Source organism: Meleagris gallopavo, chromosome 25 (genome assembly GCF_000146605.3).
Source record: "Meleagris gallopavo isolate NT-WF06-2002-E0010 breed Aviagen turkey brand Nicholas breeding stock chromosome 25, Turkey_5.1, whole genome shotgun sequence".
Taxonomy (NCBI): Eukaryota; Metazoa; Chordata; class Aves; order Galliformes; family Phasianidae; genus Meleagris; species Meleagris gallopavo.
This window is the reverse complement of record NC_015035.2, coordinates 4,357,756-4,380,767: the sequence shown is the minus strand read 5'-3', so window position 1 is coordinate 4,380,767 and position 23,012 is coordinate 4,357,756. Positions and strand designations below refer to the sequence as shown.

At 46.9% G+C, this 23,012-nt stretch overlaps 1 protein-coding gene across 17 annotated transcripts in view; it reads right to left on the bottom strand.

Moving 5' to 3' along the window:
• Positions 1-20,760, bottom strand: part of EPB41 (erythrocyte membrane protein band 4.1) — a 40,874-nt gene extending 20,114 nt beyond the window's left edge. For 3 of the 17 annotated variants that reach the window (XM_019622838.2, XM_019622829.2, XM_010723396.3), the window contains exons 1-16: positions 20,301-20,760; positions 18,025-18,255; positions 15,532-15,636; positions 12,558-12,600; positions 11,056-11,131; positions 10,136-10,354; positions 8,124-8,211; positions 7,837-7,989; positions 7,281-7,378; positions 6,861-7,033; positions 5,912-6,028; positions 4,644-4,775; positions 3,811-3,918; positions 2,154-2,365; positions 373-429; positions 196-240 (exon numbers count right to left, since the gene is read on the bottom strand). In XM_019622838.2, the coding sequence (XP_019478383.1) occupies positions 196-240; positions 373-429; positions 2,154-2,365; positions 3,811-3,918; positions 4,644-4,775; positions 5,912-6,028; positions 6,861-7,033; positions 7,281-7,378; positions 7,837-7,989; positions 8,124-8,211; positions 10,136-10,354; positions 11,056-11,131; positions 12,558-12,600; positions 15,532-15,636; positions 18,025-18,255; positions 20,301-20,735 (2,292 nt within the window). In that variant the 5' untranslated portion in view covers positions 20,736-20,760. The remainder of the gene's footprint in view (positions 1-195; positions 241-372; positions 430-2,153; positions 2,366-3,810; positions 3,919-4,643; positions 4,776-5,911; positions 6,029-6,860; positions 7,034-7,280; positions 7,379-7,836; positions 7,990-8,123; positions 8,212-10,135; positions 10,355-11,055; positions 11,132-12,557; positions 12,601-15,531; positions 15,637-18,024; positions 18,256-20,300) is intronic. The other 14 variants (XM_019622831.2, XM_019622833.2, XM_019622837.2 and 11 more) reach the window with 11 other exon arrangements.
• Between the last annotated feature and the right edge of the window lie 2,252 nt (positions 20,761-23,012).

Here is a 23,012-nt window from a genome sequence, read left to right as displayed (position 1 = left end):
TCTGACATTCAGTGTGGGCCATTTCAGCCACCAGACTTCCAAATCAAGCATGTGACAGCTCTGGTTTAAAAAAAAGAGAAAAGAAAAACCCAACCCCAAAGCACACGAAGGAATTGGAGCACTGTCTTTTTAAACAGGTCAAGTATGCATGAGTGATACAGCAAATTTGTTTTGTGAAAGCGTAAAACGGCTGACCTTCCTCATTCTTATCAGCTCTTCCTCTTTTTCTGCAGGCTGCTTCTGTTTGGGCCGTGATAAGAAGGGAAAAAAAAAAACAAAACCACAAAAATGGTTGGTTCATTTCACTGCATCGAACCTCACCGTATAGCCTTAAAAAATAGTGAGTGTCCTAACTGAGATAATGGCACAAACCTGGGGTCGGTCACCAGCCGTAGTGGGTACTGTGACCTCAATGTGCGTTTTCCTCACCTACATTTAAGAAATAAATGGGTAAAAACATTTCTTGTTAGTAGCCTTTTTCTCGAGAGACAATTTAGTTTCCAAACACAGTTGAATCAGGTTGGTTTTGAAATGCACATGCAAAAAACCAAGATGCAGCCTTCCACAAGGAGTTAATGACACCGCAGCTCTCTTGCAGTCTGTTAGTTCATTTCAGGTCATTCTTTCAGCTTGAGAGTGATGTGCATTTGCAATAGTGCTCTCTAGTGCTGCCTTCCTGCTGGCGTTATACTTGTCAGCCCATGTTTTCACTGGATCTTCCCATGAAATCATGACCAAAAGCAACACGTTCACATGAGCACAGATGGGATGCTGCGGTATTGTGTTTGTACAGCCAGTAAGAAGAGACCTACCCATAAAAATGGACCTAATATCACAAATTAGGATATTTATGAACATGAGCAGAGAGCCCAGATTGTCTTAATGTTTTAAGGAAAGCACTTCAGGGAAACTGGGATGCTGAATACTCTGAAGGTGAAAGCATCAGTTGGTGTTAAAAGAAGTGTGAGAAGGTGTTCTACATGTGAGAAACGGCACATTTGATGTGTTCAAATCCACCATTTCCCCCCACAACTACGTTTAAAGGGGAAAAAAAAAATATTTAGGGGAAAAAAAACCCAACAACAAACAAACAAACCAACCAACAAATCTGCAATAAGCGAAATGGAATAAATTAAATTTACTTATCCTCACTTTAAAGCTATTGGGTGTGAGTGGTGTAACAAGAAGAGTGATTCTCAAATACACCCTCCTGAAGATTTCCTTTGGTATTTTCATTTAGAAATTATCATCCACACAGGTCAAGAAATTTACTACTCAACTGTTGTCTCTGCACCTCCATCTGCCAGCTGTAACTGACAGTGATCTCCCATGATGAGACCACATGTCTCATGTCTGTTGTGCATACCAGACCACATACATCCCATGTCACAGCAAAAATTGGCTCCAGGAACAGCTGGGAACAACCAAACATTCGGGCTGACATGGAAATGGTAACTCAAGGCGTGCACCAATGCTGCACCACTGAGAGCTTTCAGTCAGTAGGATTTGCAGAATGCTAAGGACACTCTGCTAGGAACAATATTTTTACACATTATTTTGACTTAAAATACCAACACACGAATATCTTTATCACATCAACACCAGCAGAAGCCTCAGACATCTGTGGAGAGTGTGAATATTCTTGAAAAAACCTCCGTTTAAATAATAAATACCCCCAAGGTCTGAACAGCACCGTTTACTACCAAAATTTCAGTCTGGTTTTCAGAAACATCCAGAGGAAGTATATAAATTAAAGAGCATTTGCATTCAGATATTGGGCTGTGGACCATTCCCAGGTCACTAATTTCACCAGAACTGCTCACGCTGTCCTATCAGGAAACAGCAGATAGAGCTTAGCAAAGAGTGAGCCCCGAATTCAAGTCAACACAAACTCAAATATCTGTTTGTGTGCAATTCTTGCCAACTTTTTAAATGTGTCAGCCCCGCTGTGTTTAGTTGCACCAGAGCTCCCACCAGCCAGCCCTTCTGCCTTCACCTGGCCACCCCCTCCTTGCACTGTGGTCAGGGCTGGCATCTCCCTGCTATCCAGGTCCTACTGCTCCCTCCCAGCCGCTGCCCAGGAAGGGAAGGTGCTCAGGGCCACAGCTCCAGCCTGGCACCAGCCTCTCCCCAAGTGATGTGGACTAACATACCTTAGATGCCTCAGCTTGCTCTGCTTTGGCTCTCTCTGGGAGGACCTCCTCACGCTTCGCCTCAACTTTCAGTGCTTCCTTTTCTACTTTTGATGCAGCGAGGGCTTCCTTGGCATCAGGTTTAGCTGGGGCTGCCTCAGCCACGTGGCTCTGGGCGATGGCAGGGGCAGACGTGGGCCGGGGGCTCCTCTCAGGTGTTATCACTGCCACAGCTGAGGGGACAGACAGACAGACAGCACAAAGGTCAGAGCAGGCAGCGCTTCCACAGCTTCACACAAAGGGTTTCCAAATTACAGCGCTGTAGTTGTAAGGGAGGGAGGAGGGAGAAGGAGGCAAAAAGGGAAGAAGAAATCAAGATGTCGAGCAAAGCAGCTTTTGCATTTAGTATGGGGAAGTTGAGATTATTTTCCTGATGGTTGCAACAAAATAAAAAGAAAACTCCACAAGAGATGGTTTACTAAAAGCAAGCTTGCACTCCGCAGAGAAGCCACACCAGAAAGGCTAATCTATTTTTGACGTTGTGCCATTGATTTCTGGGTCCTTCATACAGAACTCCATCAAAACACAACCTTTAAAATAGCAACACTTGGAGCTGCGGTGAATTCTGGATCTCCTTTGCATGTCCTCAGTCAGAAATGGGTGGTTTCTGGAAGAGTAACCAAAGTTTTCCCATAGAGCCCTGATCTCTTCAGCAATGCAAAGAAGAATAAAAAGGAAATACCCTGGCAAGCATTTCACCATAAAACTTTACAGCAACTTTCAAGTGGCTTCCAAAGCAGACTCACGCAGTGTGCCTGAGATGGGTATCTCCTGCTGCAGCACAAGGCACGGCTGCAAGGAGATATCCAGCATCTCCAAATCCGTGCAAGTGCACAAATGCATAACATGCTTTGAAAAAAAATCATTTTCTGAGAGGATGAGTCTGAAATAAAAGCACTACGTGTGCACAAAACCAACTGCCTGCTTCTTCCTTTGAGTTCTGACTTCCCAGACAGCCCCTGAGCTCTGTAAGCCCGAAACTTCCACAAATATTCAAGCTAATGCTGTGCAACAAAGCGAGCCCCAATTAATTCATGGTCTTTATCTACAGGCACAACAAACTATTTAGTTCTCCCAGTGTTGCCTTTCGATTTTTATTTCACTAAAAACATCATCTACACGTGGTCAGGAAGATTACACTGCGTGGATTTCTTCCAAGCCCACCCGGCCAATCACAGACACCATAATTCTGGAATTCAAGAAGGAATGGTAGCTTTAAGTGGCTCCTCAGTGACACTTCACGTCACGCCATTCACCAGGGAGCTTTTCATTTGTGCCCCAAAAGCGTATGGAATAGAGCATCCATGGGTCAGCCACACAGAAGGCAGATGGGTGAAAAAGCAAGACCTTGATCACTGATCTGATATCTTTAAGATAAAGTCCTTGACACAGGTCTTGCTGAAACCCACACTAGAGCCCCCAGTTACCACTGCTGTCTGCATTCCCCCTCCCACCCTCCAGCACAGCAGTGAGTCAGGCATGCTGTTGCCCTTCCAGGAGTACATCTGCTCCAGGACCTGGTGGCATTTGTGCCTTAGAAGCGGTGTCAGCTGCCCGAGGAGTTGTATGTGGGGTTGTGACATGGCAGGCATGGGGGGAAAAGCTGTCACAGTCGTACCTGGCTCCTTCAGGGCTGGCTTTAGCTCTCCCATCACCAGCAATTTTTCTTCCTCCTCCTCCTCTTCTTCTACTGCGCTTATCTCAACAGTGCCAGAGGCATGTGTGGCTAAAAAAGTTATGTGTGTGTTAAATGCCACCTCAAAGATTAAACAGAAAAGGAAGCAGTGCCACCTGTAAAGCTACAAGGCCAGCTCTCTATAAGGACTGGTGCTCCTCACACAGTGCCTCAGAGCTCCAGGACACACAGCAAAAACGACAAAAAGACACTGAGCTCTTCCTCTGCACCTCTGATGGAGGTGCATTCCATCCAGAACCATGGTATTTCAGGTTTGCTCAATTAATGACCTTTAACTATTTTAATATACTATTCTAGATTTAAACACAATCAAAAATGCTCCTCCAAAATCCAAGGTTTAAAACAGCAATCATCACCACCTTGGTCAAGAGGACAGTATCTACTGGGAGCAAAAGTGTCAAGAAGAGGAAGAGGTGACCTCCATGGGCCCAGAGAACACGATCAGGTCTGAGGCACGGCACACTGCCCATGGACACTAATCCTACAGAAAGGCACAGTGGCACAGAAGTGTTAGAAGGCTGTCACACCCAGCTGGCATTAGTTCCACTGCAGCAGCACACAGCCAAGCCACATCAAGGCACTCCACTCACACCACAACAAGTGCTGGCACGTTGGCAAAGCTGGTGGTGATTTCACCAGCAATGAACACCACTGCAAACAAGGCAGCCTGCCCTGCAGCACCACTGCAGCCCAGCAGTCCCAGCACAGGTGACTGCAGTGGGCACCTGAGGTGCCATGCACAGCCGTGGCGATACCTGACTGCTGCTGCACCAGGTCCGGCAGCTTTGGCTCAGCAAGGGGAACCTGAGCCACCTCTACCTTCTCCTCCTCCTCCTCTTCCTCCTCTGCAATGGGTTTCATTTCAAAACTTTCAAGCACGTGCTTGGCTAGAAAGAGGTTTGCATGCATTAATGGAGCATTTGGGCACCCACGGGCACACGGCAGCACAGACAGGGAGTGAAGGTTCCTTGCCAAGGCAGCCTCAGAACAGCAAAGAGTTTCTAAACCAACACTGCTCAGCAATAATTTTCCACGCTGAAATTGCCTGTCAGTCCTCCTAGATCTGACAGTCCCAGTAGGATACTGGGGAAGAGTTAAAATCAAAACTAATCAGCTCTTTGGGTTTTTTTCCCATTGAAGGCCCAGCTGAGCTTTGGGGGGACATGAAAACTATTCTCAAGCACTTTGTAAGAACATCCATCCATCCATCCTGCTGTGCTACATGCTAACTCCATCTTCTGCTCTTCCACCAGAGGGCTGTGCTGACTGCAGGAACAGAGGGGAGACATTGGCAGGGGGGGAAATCTGCCAGATCACTTTGTGAAACCTTGAGCTGGATTTCAGACCTGAAAATGAGTGATGTCAAAAGCTCACTGCAGAAGTTCATGGTAGAAGAAGGGAAATGGAACAGCACACAATGCATATGAATTATGCTCAGTCGTAATGTATCGCAAGCACTGCCTATTTAAGTGAGGAAGAAAGTCAATATCTGACATCACCACTGCTGCCATCAGCAGCAGTATTTAAATATACATAAGAGGATGTTAATATTTATTAGCAATAAAGAGAAATCTAGGCTCCATGTACTAAAATGGAAGGCATTTCTCACACCACCAAAACAGGCTCAAAAAAAATTGCAAGCTGTTCCAGGAATGAAGTCTTCCAGAAGCTTTATAAATAGTATTATGACCACAGGAAAAGAACTTTGAGAGTTTTCTAATCCGTATTTTAAAAAACACCCAAATTTAACAAGGAGACAGTTCTGAAGTGCCATCCATCCTGCCCGCTTCCCCACCTCCCCAGGGCTGCCTAACGGGGTGCAAAGCAGGAACTGAATGAGAACTGGGGCTCTCCCAGGCTGCCTGTCCTCTGTCTGCAAAACTCTCCTTGAAAAGAAGCAAGAAAGCAAGCCGCCAGGCTCGGTGAAACTTGTCAGAGTTGTCAGGAACAAGCATGTAAAGGCATCTCAGTGGGGAAAGGATAGCAAACGCACTGCAGAGAGTTGTAGCCACCACAGCTATACCTGGCTTCTCTCGGAACTGATCCACGGGTTTTGGTTCGGGAACCTCAACCACCACCACCTCCTCCTGCTTCTCTTCCTCTACGGCTCTGAACTCAACTTTTTGAGTCGCACGTTTAGCTGAAGAAATGGTGCACATGTTAACAACTGCCCACACAGCAGATGGAAAAAGGCAGCAGACCTCAACGGGGACGGAAGCGTTACGTTCACGGGATGCTCTTTCCATGCCCTGACACTGGGTTACAGCATTGCAGCTGGGAGTCCTGATTTTACAAGCACTCCCTGACTCAGATCCAAGGCAGCAAACTCTCACCACTCCCCCTTTCACACTTCACCTCTCGTGCTCTGTCTGTTATCAGGACCTTTTAAAATTGCCTGGAAAGAGCCCATCTGATGGATGTGCCACAAACTTCAGTATTACCATCCCCCTAACAGACACTGACCACGATTCAAGCACTAGTGGCAAATCTCTCCCCCTCAAGGAAAGCAGTGTAACTTAAGAATCTACATTAAATAGAGAATCATAGAATGGCCTGGGTTGAAAAGGACCATAATGATCATCTAGTTTCAACCCCACCCCATAATACATCAGCAACATCCTACAATTCTTGATCTCCCAAAAGGAATATGTCCTGAGGCTGAATGTGATTACACCAGAACTTTGCAAGGAGCCTTCAGCACCAACATCCACAGCTGTTTTTTGACAGTCAGTTCTTGGTGACACTGCTATAGGGTTTATCTGTTACATCCAGGTCTTGCATTGAAGTGAGAAGTTAAATAAGTTGCTTTTTCACAAATAAAGAAGCAAATTCTAGTAGCATTCAGGGAATACTTAGAAGTTTTCAAAGGGATCAAAACCCTAAGTTCACCAAATCAAAGCGAAATCAGACACAGCCAAGAGCTGAACCCAGGCAGGATGCTGCAGGGGCACAAAGCAGAGCTGCCCACTAACCTCCATCAAGGCTCCTGGAAGCTCTCTTGCTCGCTGTGCGCTCAAACTGGGGTGCAGGTCGGTCAATCATGGCACTCGCCTGCCTGGTCTGCGCCTGCGTCCGCCCACTGTAACGGAACTTGGAGCCCAGAGCCAGGAATCTGCTCTTGGGGATGGCCTCAGTTGAAGTCAGCCTGGAAAGCAGACATGCAAGTTAAAAGCATGACTCCGGATCTAGGAAGCGACACACATCTGCATGAGAAAGAAAACCTCACATGGAAGCTGCATGAAAATGTATTGCAATATAAGTATTTCATTTCCCTGCAATCATCTCACTCTGATTTCTGTTGGAACCTAAGGAACGCTGAAGGTGTGCTCATCTTCAGCCACTCAGCTTCAGCATTCATTAGTCAAAGGAAGCCTATCTAAATGGAAACTCACCTGAAAAATGTGTGATGTTCAACACATACTTTCCACAGCTTCTTTGCTGCCCGGTAACTTGGTAGCTTGAATCCAATTGTACTTTCATACTGCTCTTGCTGTTGGAAACATAAGTGATTTAGGTTGGGCAAGAAGCAACAGCTACAGAAGTGCAGCCCCAGCCCATCTACCTCATGCCCAAGAGCACTAAGCTCACTCCACGGATGTGCAGGAGAAGCTCAGGTGTGAGAAAAGTAATGATCTGCCCCGTATTTTGCCACATTTCCAGAAAAGGAGGAGGCTCTCTAACATAATTTCAGTTGTGAACTGCTTTCAGCCTGGATGTGGGAATACCAGACTGTGCCAGGAGGTGGTGCTGGATGACATATTAAAGTTTTCCTCGTCTCTCAGCACTTCAGCAAAGTCACTGGGCTCTGCTTGAAGAGCTGAACTTAGGGTCAAGCCAATATCAGAAGCACAAGAGAGTATAAAATGCCAACTCTGTAGGAAGCTCGCTTCCTTCCCAAAGATATCAGAAGATAATTTAACAAAACACCCCAAAGGAGCCATAACGTACCTCCCCTGGGCGAATCTTAATAAAGAAGCTGCTGCGTTTGTAGGAAATCTTCAGGACTTTGGGCCAAGGGAAGCGGTTGATTCTCAGCTTATCTTTGTAAACAAGAAGGCCACTGGAACAGACTCCCAGAGTGATATCCACTCCTTCCAAGTCCTGAGAAAGTACATGTACATTGAAGCAAAGACCAGAGTCAGAGTTGTACTGGGTTACAGGGTGTCCTCCAAATTACTCCTTTAGTCTTTCCCCGAAGCTCTTAATTAATCTCCACACCTCCCACTGATTCTCACCTTGGCGTGGTGAAGGTCAACTCCATACATAGACAGCTTCTTTGCATTCTCCAGGAATTCCAGGTCTGCTTGGGCTGGAGTCATGGATCTGGGGAAAGAGAGAAAGGGTTTGGCATTTCCATAAAAGCTGCTTTTATGAGGAGACGCATCAGATCTCACAAAACCATTTACTTGTTAGATCTTTTGCTTTGAGCACAAGCAAATCTGTGCCCAGGTAATGAATTACTAAGTTGCTCTGAATGCACAAGTTTGCATTTTGAGACACCCCCATAAAATAGAAGCATCATTCTTCAGCTGAGTGCTACTGACACCAGACTAGAAAGTAACTGATCTGCGAAAAAAGTGTGGCACAGGGTTCAAAACTGGAGGTGGAGAACACTCCATTCAGCTGAAGGCAAGGAGAGACAGGTACTGTGCATGGTAAGCACACAGCCTGAGACCTTCCCAAACCCAGCCATTGTTTGAGGACAGCTGAAACCAGGTCGCAGATATTCCTGATGGGGCAGACAAGATGAATGAGACGTTTTCTGGGAACAGATGGTACCCTCTGCAGGAAAGGCAACACAACAGAACTTTGCTTAACAGCAACATCCTGATAATGGAGGCTATTATCAGTGTTACTGAAGTGCCCCCGTTAATAAGTTTCAGTTGTGCAAGGTACATTCAGCAGCTCAGCTGGATGAGTATTCAGTTGCAAACACTCCATTTTGTCCATTTTGTTCACAGCTCTGATGTTTTCCTTGCTGAGCACTCACATCCATGCAGTGTGCAATGTAAATGGTAGTACTTAGCAGTGTGCAGGACAAAGAGCACTGCAAGGACAGTGTCCTGCACAGCACCTGAGAGCAGTGACTGTTTCCAACCCACACCTTTGCTCTGCTAATAAAGCATTGAGAGAAGGAGCACTTTCCCACTGGAAATCCTCTGACAGTTCACAGAACACGGACCAGAGATGAGATGCACACATACTACATACTTCCTACTGCACACACGAGTGCATTTAAAAAAATCTACGTCCCACACAGTCAAGTAATCTTGTAACAAAGGCATGAATAATTCAGCAATGTGATCTGCTGCTTCTGGCACAGCTGACGGCCTTTGACTCCAAGTCATGAAGCCTGTCAGTGGCCCAGTACTTATTGTCCCTCATTCCTCTTAGTGCAAATGGAGGGGAATCAAGATCAAGTATTGATTTGCATGGTTGAGTGAGGCGTTAATCGTAGCTCTGGTGATAGCCAGGGGTCTATGCCCACCCCCACGGCTGCACTTTGGTTATTGGTTTCCATGGGCTCTGCTCTCAACCATCAGTGTATCATAGCCAGCAGCTTCCCACAGGTCAGAGGGCTGCTAGTGCAACACCTCCACAACACCTTGGTACCTTTTTGGAGTACTTTTATGGGCTTTTTCCCATAAAAATACAAAAGTATCACTGGAACTGTGCAGCTGCTTGCTGGCTATGGATGTTCCCCGTGTCACCCCTCTGGGAGCACACCGCTCCACGGAGCTTTTGCAACAAAGCACTTGAGAGCATCTACAAAAATAAGGTCAAGATGAGATGAGGAGGAGGGTCTGCCACTGTGACCCTCAGATCTGACATCAGAGCCCTCCAGCCTCACCAGAACAACACACATCTGCCCAGGTCACTAATGCATTTGTGGACACGATGACAGCATAATGCACTTTTGTCCCTCAAGCATTACCTGGAATAATTCCACACCATAACACATTAATTGTTATGTGTGGCAGCAGAAAACTCTAAGCATGCTGCAGACTACAGCACATACATAACAACAAGGGATCTGTTCCAAGCAGATCACAACCCAAAACTCGTGTAAATCCAAAAACAAACACATGAAAAGAGAAGCAACAAGGTTAAAGCAAGGAAGTCTATGCTTTTATATGAAATAAAACCTATTTTCATGGCTATATTGTTGAAAAGGAGCACTCATATGAGGCACCTGTCAAAAAAGAGCAATCTAAAAAGACAGTTCTTAGGTGCCACCATGCTTTACCTGTATGTTTTATGAAGTTCCACAACCTTCTCTTCAAGCTCTTTGGTCTGGTTTGGAGCCAGTTTGAATTCATTGATGTAATCTGTGCTGTGTAGGTCAGGATCATAGTCCCCCAGCTCGGACTGCACTGTGTAGGAACCCAGCAGAGCCAAAGTTGCAAAGGAACAAGGCAGTCGCCCTGAGATGATGTCCTGTCGAAGCTGAAGACACAAGTAATACCTTTGGCAGGAAAAAAAACAATGCTATTAACAGAGACCACAGAGACCTGAGGAAATTTGCTCCAGAGCACTGAACCAAGTCATTATTTTGCAGCACTACGAATTAAGCAGAATGTTTTTTCTCGTGTGTATTTTTAATTATGGGATGATCATCACAGGAGGACAAGAGGACTTCAGGTCACCTCCATTCCAGAAAAAAACAGGACACTTTCTATCATCAGAAAAGTTTCTTTTAAATAAAAGTGTATTTTCCCATACAAAAACATGACTATAAAGACACTGCTTTCAGCATGTGGACTTTGGTGAAGGGAGGGAGCATCCCCATACACACAAACATTCCATCCAAACAAACAGAACCCCTCCAAACAGTTCTTCAGGATGTCCTGAAGGATGGAGCAATGCTTCAGTATTAAAAACTTCTGTTTCAGAGAATCATGGAATCTTATAATCACAGCATGGCTTAGTTTGGAAGGCACCCTAAGGATCATTAAGTTCCAACCCCTGCCACAGGCAGGGCCACCAACCTCCAGATCTGGTACTAGAGCAGGCTGCCCAGGGCTCCATCCAACCTGGTCTTGAACACCTCCAGGGATGGGGTATCCATCCATCCACTGCTAATCTGATTCCAGCAGCTTCCTGAAGGTGCTCCCAGTGCTGCTCTGCAAGCTCTCTAGCTGCTAGCAAGATGAATGGGGCACTCACCTCGTTATATCCTCGGTCAGCTGAGCAGGATCTGGAGGATAAAACTTGACATTGAAAGTAAAATCCCAGGGGCCTCCTGAAAATACAAAGAGAAGTTTTAGAGAAATAAACCCAGCAGAAGAGCTTTGCAACAGCCAGCTATCAGACCCAAACATGGGCTCCAGTTCTGCTGCTCACACAGCTCACTGCTGCTGAGGCAGATGGCAAAAGATACAATCCCATTTACAAGAGCTAGGATACACACGAGAAAACAAAGCAGGGCAGATGAATACATGTGAAAGATGCCACAACTGGTGGAAAAAACAATTAAATTCAATCCCAAGAGGCTAAATTACTCACATACTTCTTCACTGATAAAAAAAAAAGATTCATGAAGAGAGGTCAGACGTGCTGTAGGTTAATGAATTAGTGTTTCATCACTCGACCCAATTTTCAAATGTCTCATAAGGAACAGATGTGCTAATTCACTCAGCAGCCTAATGTGCTGCGGCCACGTGGGCAGAGCACACTTCAACACAGCACAGGCATCAATCTGGAAGGAGCAGCAAGCACCAAGGCAAGAAGAGCTTTACAACTCAAGAGCAAGCTGTGGCAATAAAGCCTGCTGCAAACAGCACTGCTGCACACATTACAGCGAGGACCCCTGTAATTGTGTTGAGAAGTGGCATTATTTATGGTACAATGAGCCTGCCTGGCTCAGTGACACAGCTGAGCAGGTCACTTGTGTGTGCTGCCCAATGCACATGCAATGCAACTCCTAATCACATCACAGAGCAACCGTGGAACTCCCTTCTCCTGTGCCTTTTAGCACTGTAGTTCCAAAAAAACTTTGCTTCAGGAAGACAATATGTGCTTGCTGCTAACTTGCTAAGGTTGATTAAAACCTCAGTCATGCAGAGATACACTTCATTCTGTGCCCCCCAAGCACACCCATAGAACAGTGTTTACTCATGAAGCAGTCATACCCTATGCTGTCCCTGAAAGAAAACAAAAGCCTCACAAGTTTACTTAACTTTGACACTGCCCTCATCTTGAATGAACTCAGCACTAGAAGAGCTTAAAACCCTTCAAAAAGCATGTGGCATCTGAGCTGATCCTGCTTGAGGCCTTTGTTTATCATTCCAATATCCCTATTTGGACCCTAAAACCACCTTGGAGCCCACACTGCTTCACTCCAGCACGCAGCTGGGCTCAGCTCCAACAACCACCTCTTAGATTTTACATGGCAACTGCTGACATCTCCCTCTCCACCCTATTTAGTAGTAGTAAGGAAAGCATGGCTTGCACAGGGCAAACACACTCCAAGCTATGTTTTTGCAAGGAAATGACACTTCTCCTCAATGTAGAGCATAACTAAATACTTAAGAAGAAGAGAAAGAAAGCACAGATGGCATGAACTCGTGCTGATCCTGCCCAGCACTCAGGGCCACACACCAGAGCCACATGTGTGCAAGGAAGGGGAGAGGATACACACACCCACCTGATAAATCCCATCCACTTACCATGAACTTGTTTTTTTATTTCTTTGGTAGGATCCAGCCACGTCTGTAAGGGAATAAAAGCATTCACAGTGTAACAGACGTTACAGAAACACCGCAGCAAACTGCAAGTCACCAACAGCGCAGCAAAAAGACAACAGCAGGCACGGATGCAACCATGGAAACTGAAGATGGAGAGCATGTTTCAGAAGTTTTACTCCAGTCTGAAGCCTCAGCATGTGAATTTCCAACCCGACAATGAATATGAATGAACAGTTTCCAATATGAAGCTGTTCTGTCTCCTTTGAGATGACCCCATTAACTCAGAGGCTCAGCACACACAGCCCATGAGCACCCTACAACATGCAGGCAGCCTTTACAGAAAAGGGTTTAAATGAATGCATTTATGCTGGCTCCCGAAAACACAGCAACAGCATCTGAGGGAACTCAGCACAGCACATCCTGCACTGGCAGATCCTATTTTCACTGTCTTTTTTAAAAGCAGCATATTAGAAAAGGCTGCAACCGCATCCCAGCAGGTATGGACTCAGGCAAACCCAGCCAAGGGGAGCACTTGTGCAACACATTTTTCCTCAAAGACCTTTGAAAACAGACAAATTGTGTGTTTGCCTTCTTGTTATGCCCCTTATCTGCATACTTACCCTCCTCAGAACAAAGATTGCAAAGACCTTCTATTATTAGCTGTGTTCTTTAATGACCTAATCACTAAAATGGGAGAGAAAACATCCAGCAGCTGGAGAGCGTGACACAAACTCAGTCTCTTTAAAGTATGACTCAAGTTTCTAGTAATTATCTCAGCTACAAATTTAGAAATATATCCTTCCCCCCCTCACCCTCCCTCCGTAATTTGGGGTTTTGTGGGATGATGGTGCAGCAGAAGGCTCAAAACAACACTCCTGCTTTTGCCAAGCACAGTGGGAACAGCTCCCAGCACTCCTGCCTCTTTGCAGTGCTGAGACCTGAGGAAGGTTTGCACATCTGGATCTCCTGAGGCGCAAGAACTGACACACTGCAACCCCCGCAGCAATTTCTCTTGACTAGAAGGACTGTTAGCTTTGTGGCAGGGAGACAGCAATGCTTATGTGTAATCCTATCTTTTTATATGCTGGCCTCCCTAACGTAAGCTAGTGATAGGAAATCCATCTCAGAAACAGGCATGCTGCTCCTGCATTTGCTTTCTCTTTACAGCTGCTGTTTTAAGCAGAGCATCCCTGTGTACACCCTGGCCTTGGGGCTGCTTTGGTGCTAAGCAGTGCCCTGTCCACCTGAACCCTCTGTAGTTCCTTCTCTGAAAACACCCATCACCAGGAAGGTTTCTTGCCTGTGTATGGGAGAACCTGCACACAGCCTTCTAACTGCCCTTGCACAGAGGCCTGCATCTCCCTGCTGCTCTGCAAGTTGCCAGGAGGTAAAGAAGCACAGCTACAGGCTTCCTACTGAGATCAGTTCTAGCAGTGAATCAATCACCTGGTGGCAGGTCCCCCATCAGGACAAACCAGGCTTCAATAGAGCAGCTTCCTCTGCACTAGAGCAACTTTACCTTCCTGCACTCAGCCCTGACACACTGATCTGACAGAGCTATCTGCTTTCTGTCTCTATGGTTAAAAAGCTGCACAGCCCCTGAGCTCAGGTCAGGCAGCACCCAGAGCCAGCAGGGCAGCTTGCTGCCTGTGGCACAAACAGGACAAACAGAGCTTTGTTTCGCCTGCATATTAAAAATACATCCTTTCAATTATTTAGTCCCTCAATAGCAAATACATCTTGTAGCCGTTGGAAACTGGCCCAACATGGAAGCTATAAAAACAGGGAAAAGCAGCCAAAGTGTGGACTGATGAAACTGGTGTGAAGGACATAAAAGTGGCCCCTTGTTTTCAACGTAGCACACTTTTGGCTAGCTTCATTAAATAGAGTTTGAGTAATTGCTCAAGTTAAAGTGTAACCAGGGGTTTAAAAGATAAGGCACTGCTCTGTCCAACCAGAGTCCTTAAACCAAAGCCATGTGAGTAAGAATTTTGGTATGAAAAGGCCTCAATTCAAACCCACCAAATGCTGACAGTAGTGCCAAGGCAGCAGCTGGTGCTCCGTACCCCAGCCATGTTTTCCCTTTTCAGAGGCACAATACTCATGGAAAAGGAACATACATATACTTTGCCGCTGAAATTCCTAACAGCTTTTAGGGATTTGTGACTTCCTGCTGGAAAAATACTGAAACAATTAAAAAAACAAACACAAAAATCCCAAGCCTCAAATGTTAGCCCAGGAATCCTCCCAGGCACCACCAAGGGTGTGTTTTAGGCTGGCATGTAGGTAGCAGAAGCTGAATCTGTGCTGGAAGCCAGCAGCTGCTACATGCTCACCTGCTGTACATTCTAAGCCTTGATTCACTCCCACTTCCCTGCCCGTGTTCCCATCACAAAGGTGATAAAGCTACCAGCACAGCTCAATGTTATTGTTCAAAGAATGCACTGAACCACTCGTTATTAAAATGGCTACATTTGCTGGCACTGCTCTGGCGGAGGAGGACATCAAGGGTAAAATAATTCCAGCATGAACTCAAAGCCCAGGATTTGTTACTGAAACAAGAGGAAGGGGAGTCACAAGTCAGAGGAGGAACAGGAAAGCAAACCCAAAGCCTCCCTGAGCACCAGAGCCCAGGTCTGGCCCTACTTTAAATAAACCTCCATGCGATGACTCCTCTGTGCCCAAAGCATAGCAGTCGTACTCCTGCTGACACTGTGTGCCTTCCATGAACACAGGCTCAAGGACTGCAGTGTGTCAGCATTTAGGTCCATCTAACATCACCTAAGGGGAGCTAACCTCCTCTTCAAGTCGCAATACAAAAAGCCCTTTTAGTCCTTTCTCAGTGAGGGGATCAAAAGTCGTTTTAAGAAGAGCATCAGCAACTTATGCATCCCCATCTTCATGGAGGACAGCTCTGCACAGAGCTGAATCCACCCATAAAAGAGCAACTTCTTACCCTGGAGGTTGGCATGTCCCATATGGCCAAACCAAAATAGTCTTCTTCCAGGAGATTAAGGTGGTCACAGACTTTCTTGAGTAGATCCTGCCCCTTGGCATGTTTCTGCAAAGACACAGAAGAGATTCCAGAGGACAGGCTGCTTTTTGTCTGCAGAACAGCAACAGAATCAAACAGTAGACACTACAAAGAAAGGTGAAAAGTGTCGACTAGCTTGAAATCAGGTTCTCAGACAACCAAGTGCTGATTAAACGACAGCCAATGTAAGACATGAAGCTGCTGCAGCCCCCCATGACAGCCCCCCTTTGGAGGCTCAGCAGCTTCATGAAAGAGCCAGTGGCTCAGAACAAAAGGCCATCATTTCCAAAGCCATTTCCTCAACCCGATCTGCTGATTAAACCTAGCTTCCCTATTTTTGCCTTATACACTGAAAGCTGCTTAGCACTCAGCTTCTTCCCTCCAGAAATACTGAGTATCTCCATCTACTCTTTTTTCTTTTCTTTTTCCAAAACCCTGCAGAAGTGATGTGAATGAGCTGGCCCTAGGAACTGATACCCTTTTAGTCCAAAGCATGAAGAAAAACATCCCTAAAGGCACAAAACTATGGTAACCAAAAGCAGTGAATTCTATTGGAGGGTTTGGTAAAAGAAAGTGCAGTTCCAGTGACGCCAAATAAGCTTCACTAATGCATCACTTGTGCTGGCATCTCCCCTTTTAGTCATATTTGCATGGCAATTGATCAAAGCCCACAGCCCTGTTTTATTCCAGCCCTGTAAGGCTGTTAGCACACACGCTGCAGCTCTATAGTTAATGCACTTCATGTATTAGCCTGGGATATTTCTCAAGGAACTGGCACTTGAAGACATGTAGGAATTAAAAGCTTTCTATGGCTGTCAGCTGGAAGGATCGTCTGAAAGCAGTTATTCTCTCTGAATAAAGGCACTGGTGCTGGTCTTTGCCTACACTTTTGCAAATCCTTCTTAATGAAGACTTGAATTCTCAAAATTCTAGATTAGAATTACTGAATGGTTGGGTTGGAAGGCACTTTACAGCCCCCCACACTCCAACCCCTGCCATGGGCTGGCTGCCCCCCAAAGGCTCAGGCTGAGCAGAGCCCATCCAACCCAGCACTGAGCAGCTCCAGAGATGGGGCACCCACAGCTCTCAGGGTCAGGGCATCACTGCCTGTGGATAAAGAATTTATCCTCCCATCTAAACCAAATCTCTCCTCTTTTAGTCAAAAGCCATTTCTCCTTCTCCTATCACTGTCTGCCTGTGCAAATGGTCTCTCCCCTCATTATAAGCTCCCTTTAAGTACCCAAATGCTGCAATGAGGTCTCCCCAGAGTGTTCTCCAAACAAGCCCAGCTCCCTCAGCCTGTTGTCTTTGAAGGAGAGATGCTCCAGCCCTCTAGAAGACGATACTGGCATTAAAGCCAAGGGTACTCGTGCAGTTAAGAGCTGCTCATCGACAGCAGCCGCTGCCTCTCTGCTGCTCTGAGCCCACTGCCATGCTGTGCACACGCAGGATGGCTGTGCCAGACCAGCACAGCAGAGGGGCTGCCAGCATCACCCTGGCAGACAGCAGCTGGCTTTTTTGGGGGGCTACACACGAAATCCCCAACAAACACCCAGTGCTGCAGCAATGCTCAGTGCTGATCCCGCTCAGCAACAACGGCTGTGCTGTTACACAAACTGCCAGCACTGACCTACTTGCCCAGGATCACCCGAGGTGACGTTCCCACAAGGAGCCCTGTGCCCAGATACCTTTTAGCTAGTGGGACAAGGAAAACAAGCTGGTGGATGTGTGGTGACTGCCCAATTATTAATATTCTGGGCAAGCACTTCAATACTGAAATAGGCATTTCTGCTCGCTTTTTATTGCCCTGACAGCAAGGCAGCCCAGCAAGAGAACGCACAAAATAAAGCAGAATAAAAGCTCTTTGCAGTGCTGTAAGTCAACATAATAATTTTAAATTGTTTACTGCAAACATATGCAAACCCTGAGCTAAATGCAGCTTGTTTTTCTTTACATCCAAACTACAGGAGATCGCCAGCAGCCTGACAGCCAAAGGCACTGTGGGTGAACAGAAAAGCACAGATTAACAGGACAACACATTTTATTCAGATGAAAGAGGCAGAAGATATTTAGACAATCCCAACACGGCACAATAAACCCAACTCTCGCCTGGTATGAAAAAGAGAGAGAAGATGAGCAGCAAGAGGGGTAACATACTTCTAAACTTTCACCCACCTTTAAAAACAAGGTGCCTGGAAATCACAGAACAAGAAACAAGACCAACTCCTGGAGTGAAATGCAGAGATTTTCACAACACACTGAATAAGTTACAGCAGCTTCTAGCAAGATGGCTGTGCAGTAAAGGCTGTTGTGTAAATCACTGGCTGCAAATTAGGTCCCCATTACATAGTGTTGGTGGCAGTTGGAGGAGAAGTGAAAGGGAAAAGAGAAGATACAAACTCTGCATGTACTTACATCCACAGAACACTCAAAGATGGTGTCATCCAGCAAGACAACTTTGCAGTACATGTTTCTGTGTCTTCTTATGGATCTCTGGGCAGCTTTCAGATCCTTGTCTGCTTTGGGCTCTGCAGCCTCTGGCTTCAGCTCTGCCTCAGCGCTCTCCTCCTTCCCTTCACCTCCTTCCTTGCCCTCGAGGTCTTTGCTGTCTGACTCCTGCTCTTCCCTCCTCTCCTCCTGCGCAGGCTGAAAACCCCAGCACATCCACACAGCCAGTTAGATGGGGCAAACAAAAACCCGGCCCATGAAACAAGCACTGCGCCCCAACATTTGTTATCAGCCCAGATGCATAACCCACAAACTGGAGTGCAATAAGCACACTGAGCAATGGTAACCTGTACAGTGCTTCAAGTCATTCTCTTCATTTAATAAATGATGCAAAAAAACAAAAAGGGGTTGATTAGAGAAGTTGGGGCAGGTTAGATCTTGCCAATTTTCAGGTCACCAAAAGGGGAAGTCACCTTTCGGCCCTGACAACCTCTCCCTTTGCCCACTGAAGCACTTCAGGAGCCAGCTTCACTCACTCAAGTAGCAGAAAACGACACAGTTTGGGAACAGAAGAAGGAAGGAAGTGGTGTTTTTTCCTTAACCAGCCATTTCAGCAGGTTAAATGAGTCCACAGCAAGCTCAGATAAGTGCTGGAAGTGCCCCAATGCACGCGGCTGTGGCAGGGGAAGGGAAAGCCAAACCCTGGTCTGAGCCGGTGGTGAGCTGTTAATTCAGCCCATCGCATCTCATGAAATCACAGCCAGGCACAGCCGCACGCAGGCACTGCTGGCTGTGGTATTTAGAAACTCAATAATGTCCACAAGCCGCTGACTTCTGTCCCAGCAGGGCTGGGATAATAGGGAGCAGAGAATCAAAGCTCGTAATGCCTATCGGTCAGCATTTATCAAACAGGCAGCACCTCACAAATGCTTTCACGGCAGAAATATCTGCAGAGTGTCACAGTTCAAAAAGCCACCAACGTCAATCTGAAATAAGAACTAAAAAAAAAGCTCTGAATGCTTCATCTGAAACGGCGCTTGCTGAAGGAAGGCTGTGGGTTTGCTCTCTCACGTGCAAAGCAAAGTTAAACAGAGAAAGAAATCACGCATTTCCTCCCAGGGAAGCAACTTCAGGGCTGAAACTACATGAAAATCTTCAGCTGCCCAACATGTCCCAACCCTGGTAGGTACAAAGCTCGAGCAGGGATCATCCCGTATTTTTCACAAGCTCAGGAACTTGGAAAAATAAAACCATGTTGCCTGCTACCTTCTTTGCAGCACTGTAAATTTACGGAGTTGGATTTACAACTACTGCCTACAGCTGGGAACACTCCAACACTCCAACTCAGACAGCATTTCTCAAAAAGTCTCTAAAAACCCAGAGTTTGCAGTTCAAATGTAGCACATCACTGGAGACCATTCAAAACCCAACAGCAGCAGTGCATGTAGTTCAGATTTTACCATTAACTTGCTGTGTCTCCATCAACACACACAGGTTGGTTGGGCTTTAGGAGGTCCCAGGAGTTGTGGTCCCTGACTTTTTGTAACTCCAGGCAGCTACACTGGTGCCCACAGGGCTGTATCCCCCCAAGATCCCACCAAGGAGTAAGAGAGGCCAACTGACAGCCTAAATGAGCTGCTGCTTAGTGAATGTCTCACTGTGGGTATCTCTCCCTCGGTTCCTACCATGCTTTAGCTGCTAGGAGCTAGGCTCAGCACATATGCTGTGCAGAAATCTCTATCTACATGATGCTTTTGTAGAAAATACTTGTATTTGGCAACTGTAGCAACAGCCCAGACTGAAGAGATGCCAAAGCCCTGAAATGCCACAGATACACCTCTTGGAGTTCAAGAAACTCACCCACAGGTTCACATTCTCTTGCAGTTCCCACCTTGTACCATTAACCTGCCTTTATTCTGCACACACCAAATGAGGGCATCCAAATGAGAAACTGCTCTGCCAAGAACGACGAATTCAAACCCAAGTTCTTGAGGGAATTTCCACGCCTCAGCAGAGCACTGAGCCAGTGCAGGGTGTTTTAAGATATGCTTTGAAGAGTGAGTACAATCTCAGGTGGTTGGCAGTATGGTTTGATAGCGGAGCAAGCTATGCAATACATGGAGATGACAAAGAGACTGCAGCATCTCAGGGGTTTGTCTTCTCTAGCTTACTATCAATGGATAAGAATTGTTCTATAAATCTGCCTAAGCAGACACGCTGCCAGGCCGAGCAGAGTGTTTTACCTGTGTTTCTGCACTGCTTAAGGAGTGGAGGTCAAGAGATGGATCAGTCTTCAGCTCCGGTTCGGGAGCTGCAATTGGGGCCTTCACCAGGATCTCCTCCTCATCAGGGTTGGCTCCTACCCCTGAGTCCTTCTGGTCCCCACCGCCCTCCTTGGGCACATCGGTGTCTTTGTCCTCCTCAGACACCTGGGACTTGGGCCTCCTGAGAAAGGAGGAGAAGAGGCGGGAGAGACCCCGGCCCTCGGAGGCACGGCGCTCCTTCCGGCCCTGCTCCTCAGCCGTGGGCGTGTTGCCGTTGGATGCCTTCTGCTTGGGCCCCGACCCCTGCTCTGGGGATGCCTCCTGCTTCTGTGTGTTGGCAGCCCCTTCCTCCTCCTTCGCCTGCTGCTGCTCTGAGTTTTCGGGGTCTGCCGCTGGGCTCTTCTCTGTTGTCATGGTGGTGCTGTAAGAGAGGTGTGAGAGGTCAAACACTGTGGATAGGAGGGCCGAGTGGCTCAATGCACAAGCAGACATAGAATCACAGAATCACAGAATGACCAGGGTTGGAAGGGACATCAAGGATCACGAAGCTCCAACCCCCTGCCACACGCAGGGCCACCAACCTCCACATTTAATCCCAGCCCAGGCCGCCCAGGGCCCCATCCAACCTGGCCTTGAACACCTCTGGGGACGGGACATGACCGCCCTGTCCTGCTGATTCCAGCCTACAAAATAAGGCAACAAATAACTCATTCTGCCTGTTTTGACAGAAAACAGCTCTATGGCTGCTTGCCCATGCATCCTTCACCACTTGGACAAGGCTGGCTAATGCCCTGGCATCACATCTACAGCTGGGCAAGCAAGAATGGTTAAAATCTGGGAGCAAAGGGGAAGCAGAGCCCACATGGCTGTCCTGAGGTTCACTCCTTCATGAGTCCCCTTCCCCTCTTGCACAGTGCCTGGACATGGAGCAGATGAGGACACACACGTGATGAGATGTTCTTCCTCCTACCAAGCCATGCAAAAATCCTACACAGCCCACAGGGGCTCACAGCACTACAGCACCCCCCTGCCCAGCTGCTATGGGAAGGGAAAATCTGCTGCTGCCCACCCAGCCAACAGGAGCTGTTATTAGGTCAGGAGCTGCATACCCACCTGTGTTCCTCACATCTACATGACCCTGAAACAGGTTGCAGAACCTCAAAATGATCTAAAAAAGGGGGGTGCAAAAATAGGATCGACTGCTGTGCTCGGAGCTGTGCTTACAAACACCACCCTGCCCAGCACAAGGCAGACCCAAAGAGGCTGAGAGCACTTTGGGATTCATGAGACCTCTGCGTTGCACCATCAAACATCTGAAAAATTTAAGACTAAAAGGCTTCCAAACAATCTCCATAATGGAGAGCAGATTTCTTCAGAGCTGTGTTATTAAGCTGATGCAATGTTTATTTCAACTTTAGCCTGGGCTGTTGACACAAAAAGATGGAAATCACATGCGGGGAATATCTATTTAAGGTATAAAGAGGCCCTAAAATAATCATGCTTTAGAGAGGATAGAACTAATCTTTGTGCACTGCATCACATGTATCTGCAGCAATAAATTGCCACTGCTTACGCAGAGCAAATAGCATATAATCCAATATGCCTCCCAATCCCCCAGCCCAAACCTCAGCACAAAAACATTCCCACAGAGCACAAACTTAAGGAACATGTTAAGATGTCACCTTCCTACGTATCGGTGCAGCCAACAATTTTAATTTAGCTCCAACTAATTGTCAAAATAAACAGAGTGCTTAAAGGACAAAAGCCTCCCAGCTTTCCAAAGCTCTCTAACGTTGCATTTAATGCAAAAGCTTAATGTTATTGCTAAAGCTGTGGTTTATAACAAAGCAGCATTAGGGACCTGCTCTGACTTTCCTTCCCAGTAATGCACAATTCCTGAGTTCAGCCATGCTGCTTTTCCACAGGGGACCCCTGGCAGCCTGCAGGGCACTGTGGGCAGCAGAGATGTAACATGGGATGGACCATGCAGCAGTGGGACCCGGACTCGAGCTGCATTTGGGAAAGGATCTCTGAAACCCCCCAAAATCCCATCCCCTGGCCCAACCACAGCAGCCAAATCTGGGAATGAGCCACAGGGCTCATTTTAGCCTGGTTTTGCAGCACCAGACCACACGCACAGCTGCCCACACAGTGAGCTGATGGCCAACAGGTTGGCCGTGAGAGTGGCCAAGAAGGTCAGTGGGATCTTGGGATGCATTGAAATTCAAGAGTGTGGCCAGCAGATTGAGGGAGGTGATCCTCCACCTCTACTCTGCCCTGGCGAGGCCACATTTAGAATAGTGTGTCCAGTTCTGGCTCCCCAGTTGAAACAAGACAGGGATCTCCCATGAGGAGTCCAGCGGAGGGCCACAAAGTTGATGAAGGGCCTGGAGCATCTTCCTTATGAGGAAAGGCTGAGCGACCTGAGTGTTCACCTTTCAAAGAAGTCTTGAAGGAATTTGTTTTTGCAAGGTTAAGGCAGAAAAGGCTCCTCAAGAAGGCTGTGAAGTCCCAATGAAATGAACGCAGCACTCAGCCAGCTCCCTGCCATGCTGCAGGTCTGCCCCATCCTGAGCACTCAACAAACAGCCGTGCATCTGCTGCCCAACAGGATGCTTAGTTGCTGCTTCCCTCTGTGTTTGTTTTGAATAAACGCATTTATAAGAACCGTTACCAAAACACACGTTTGAA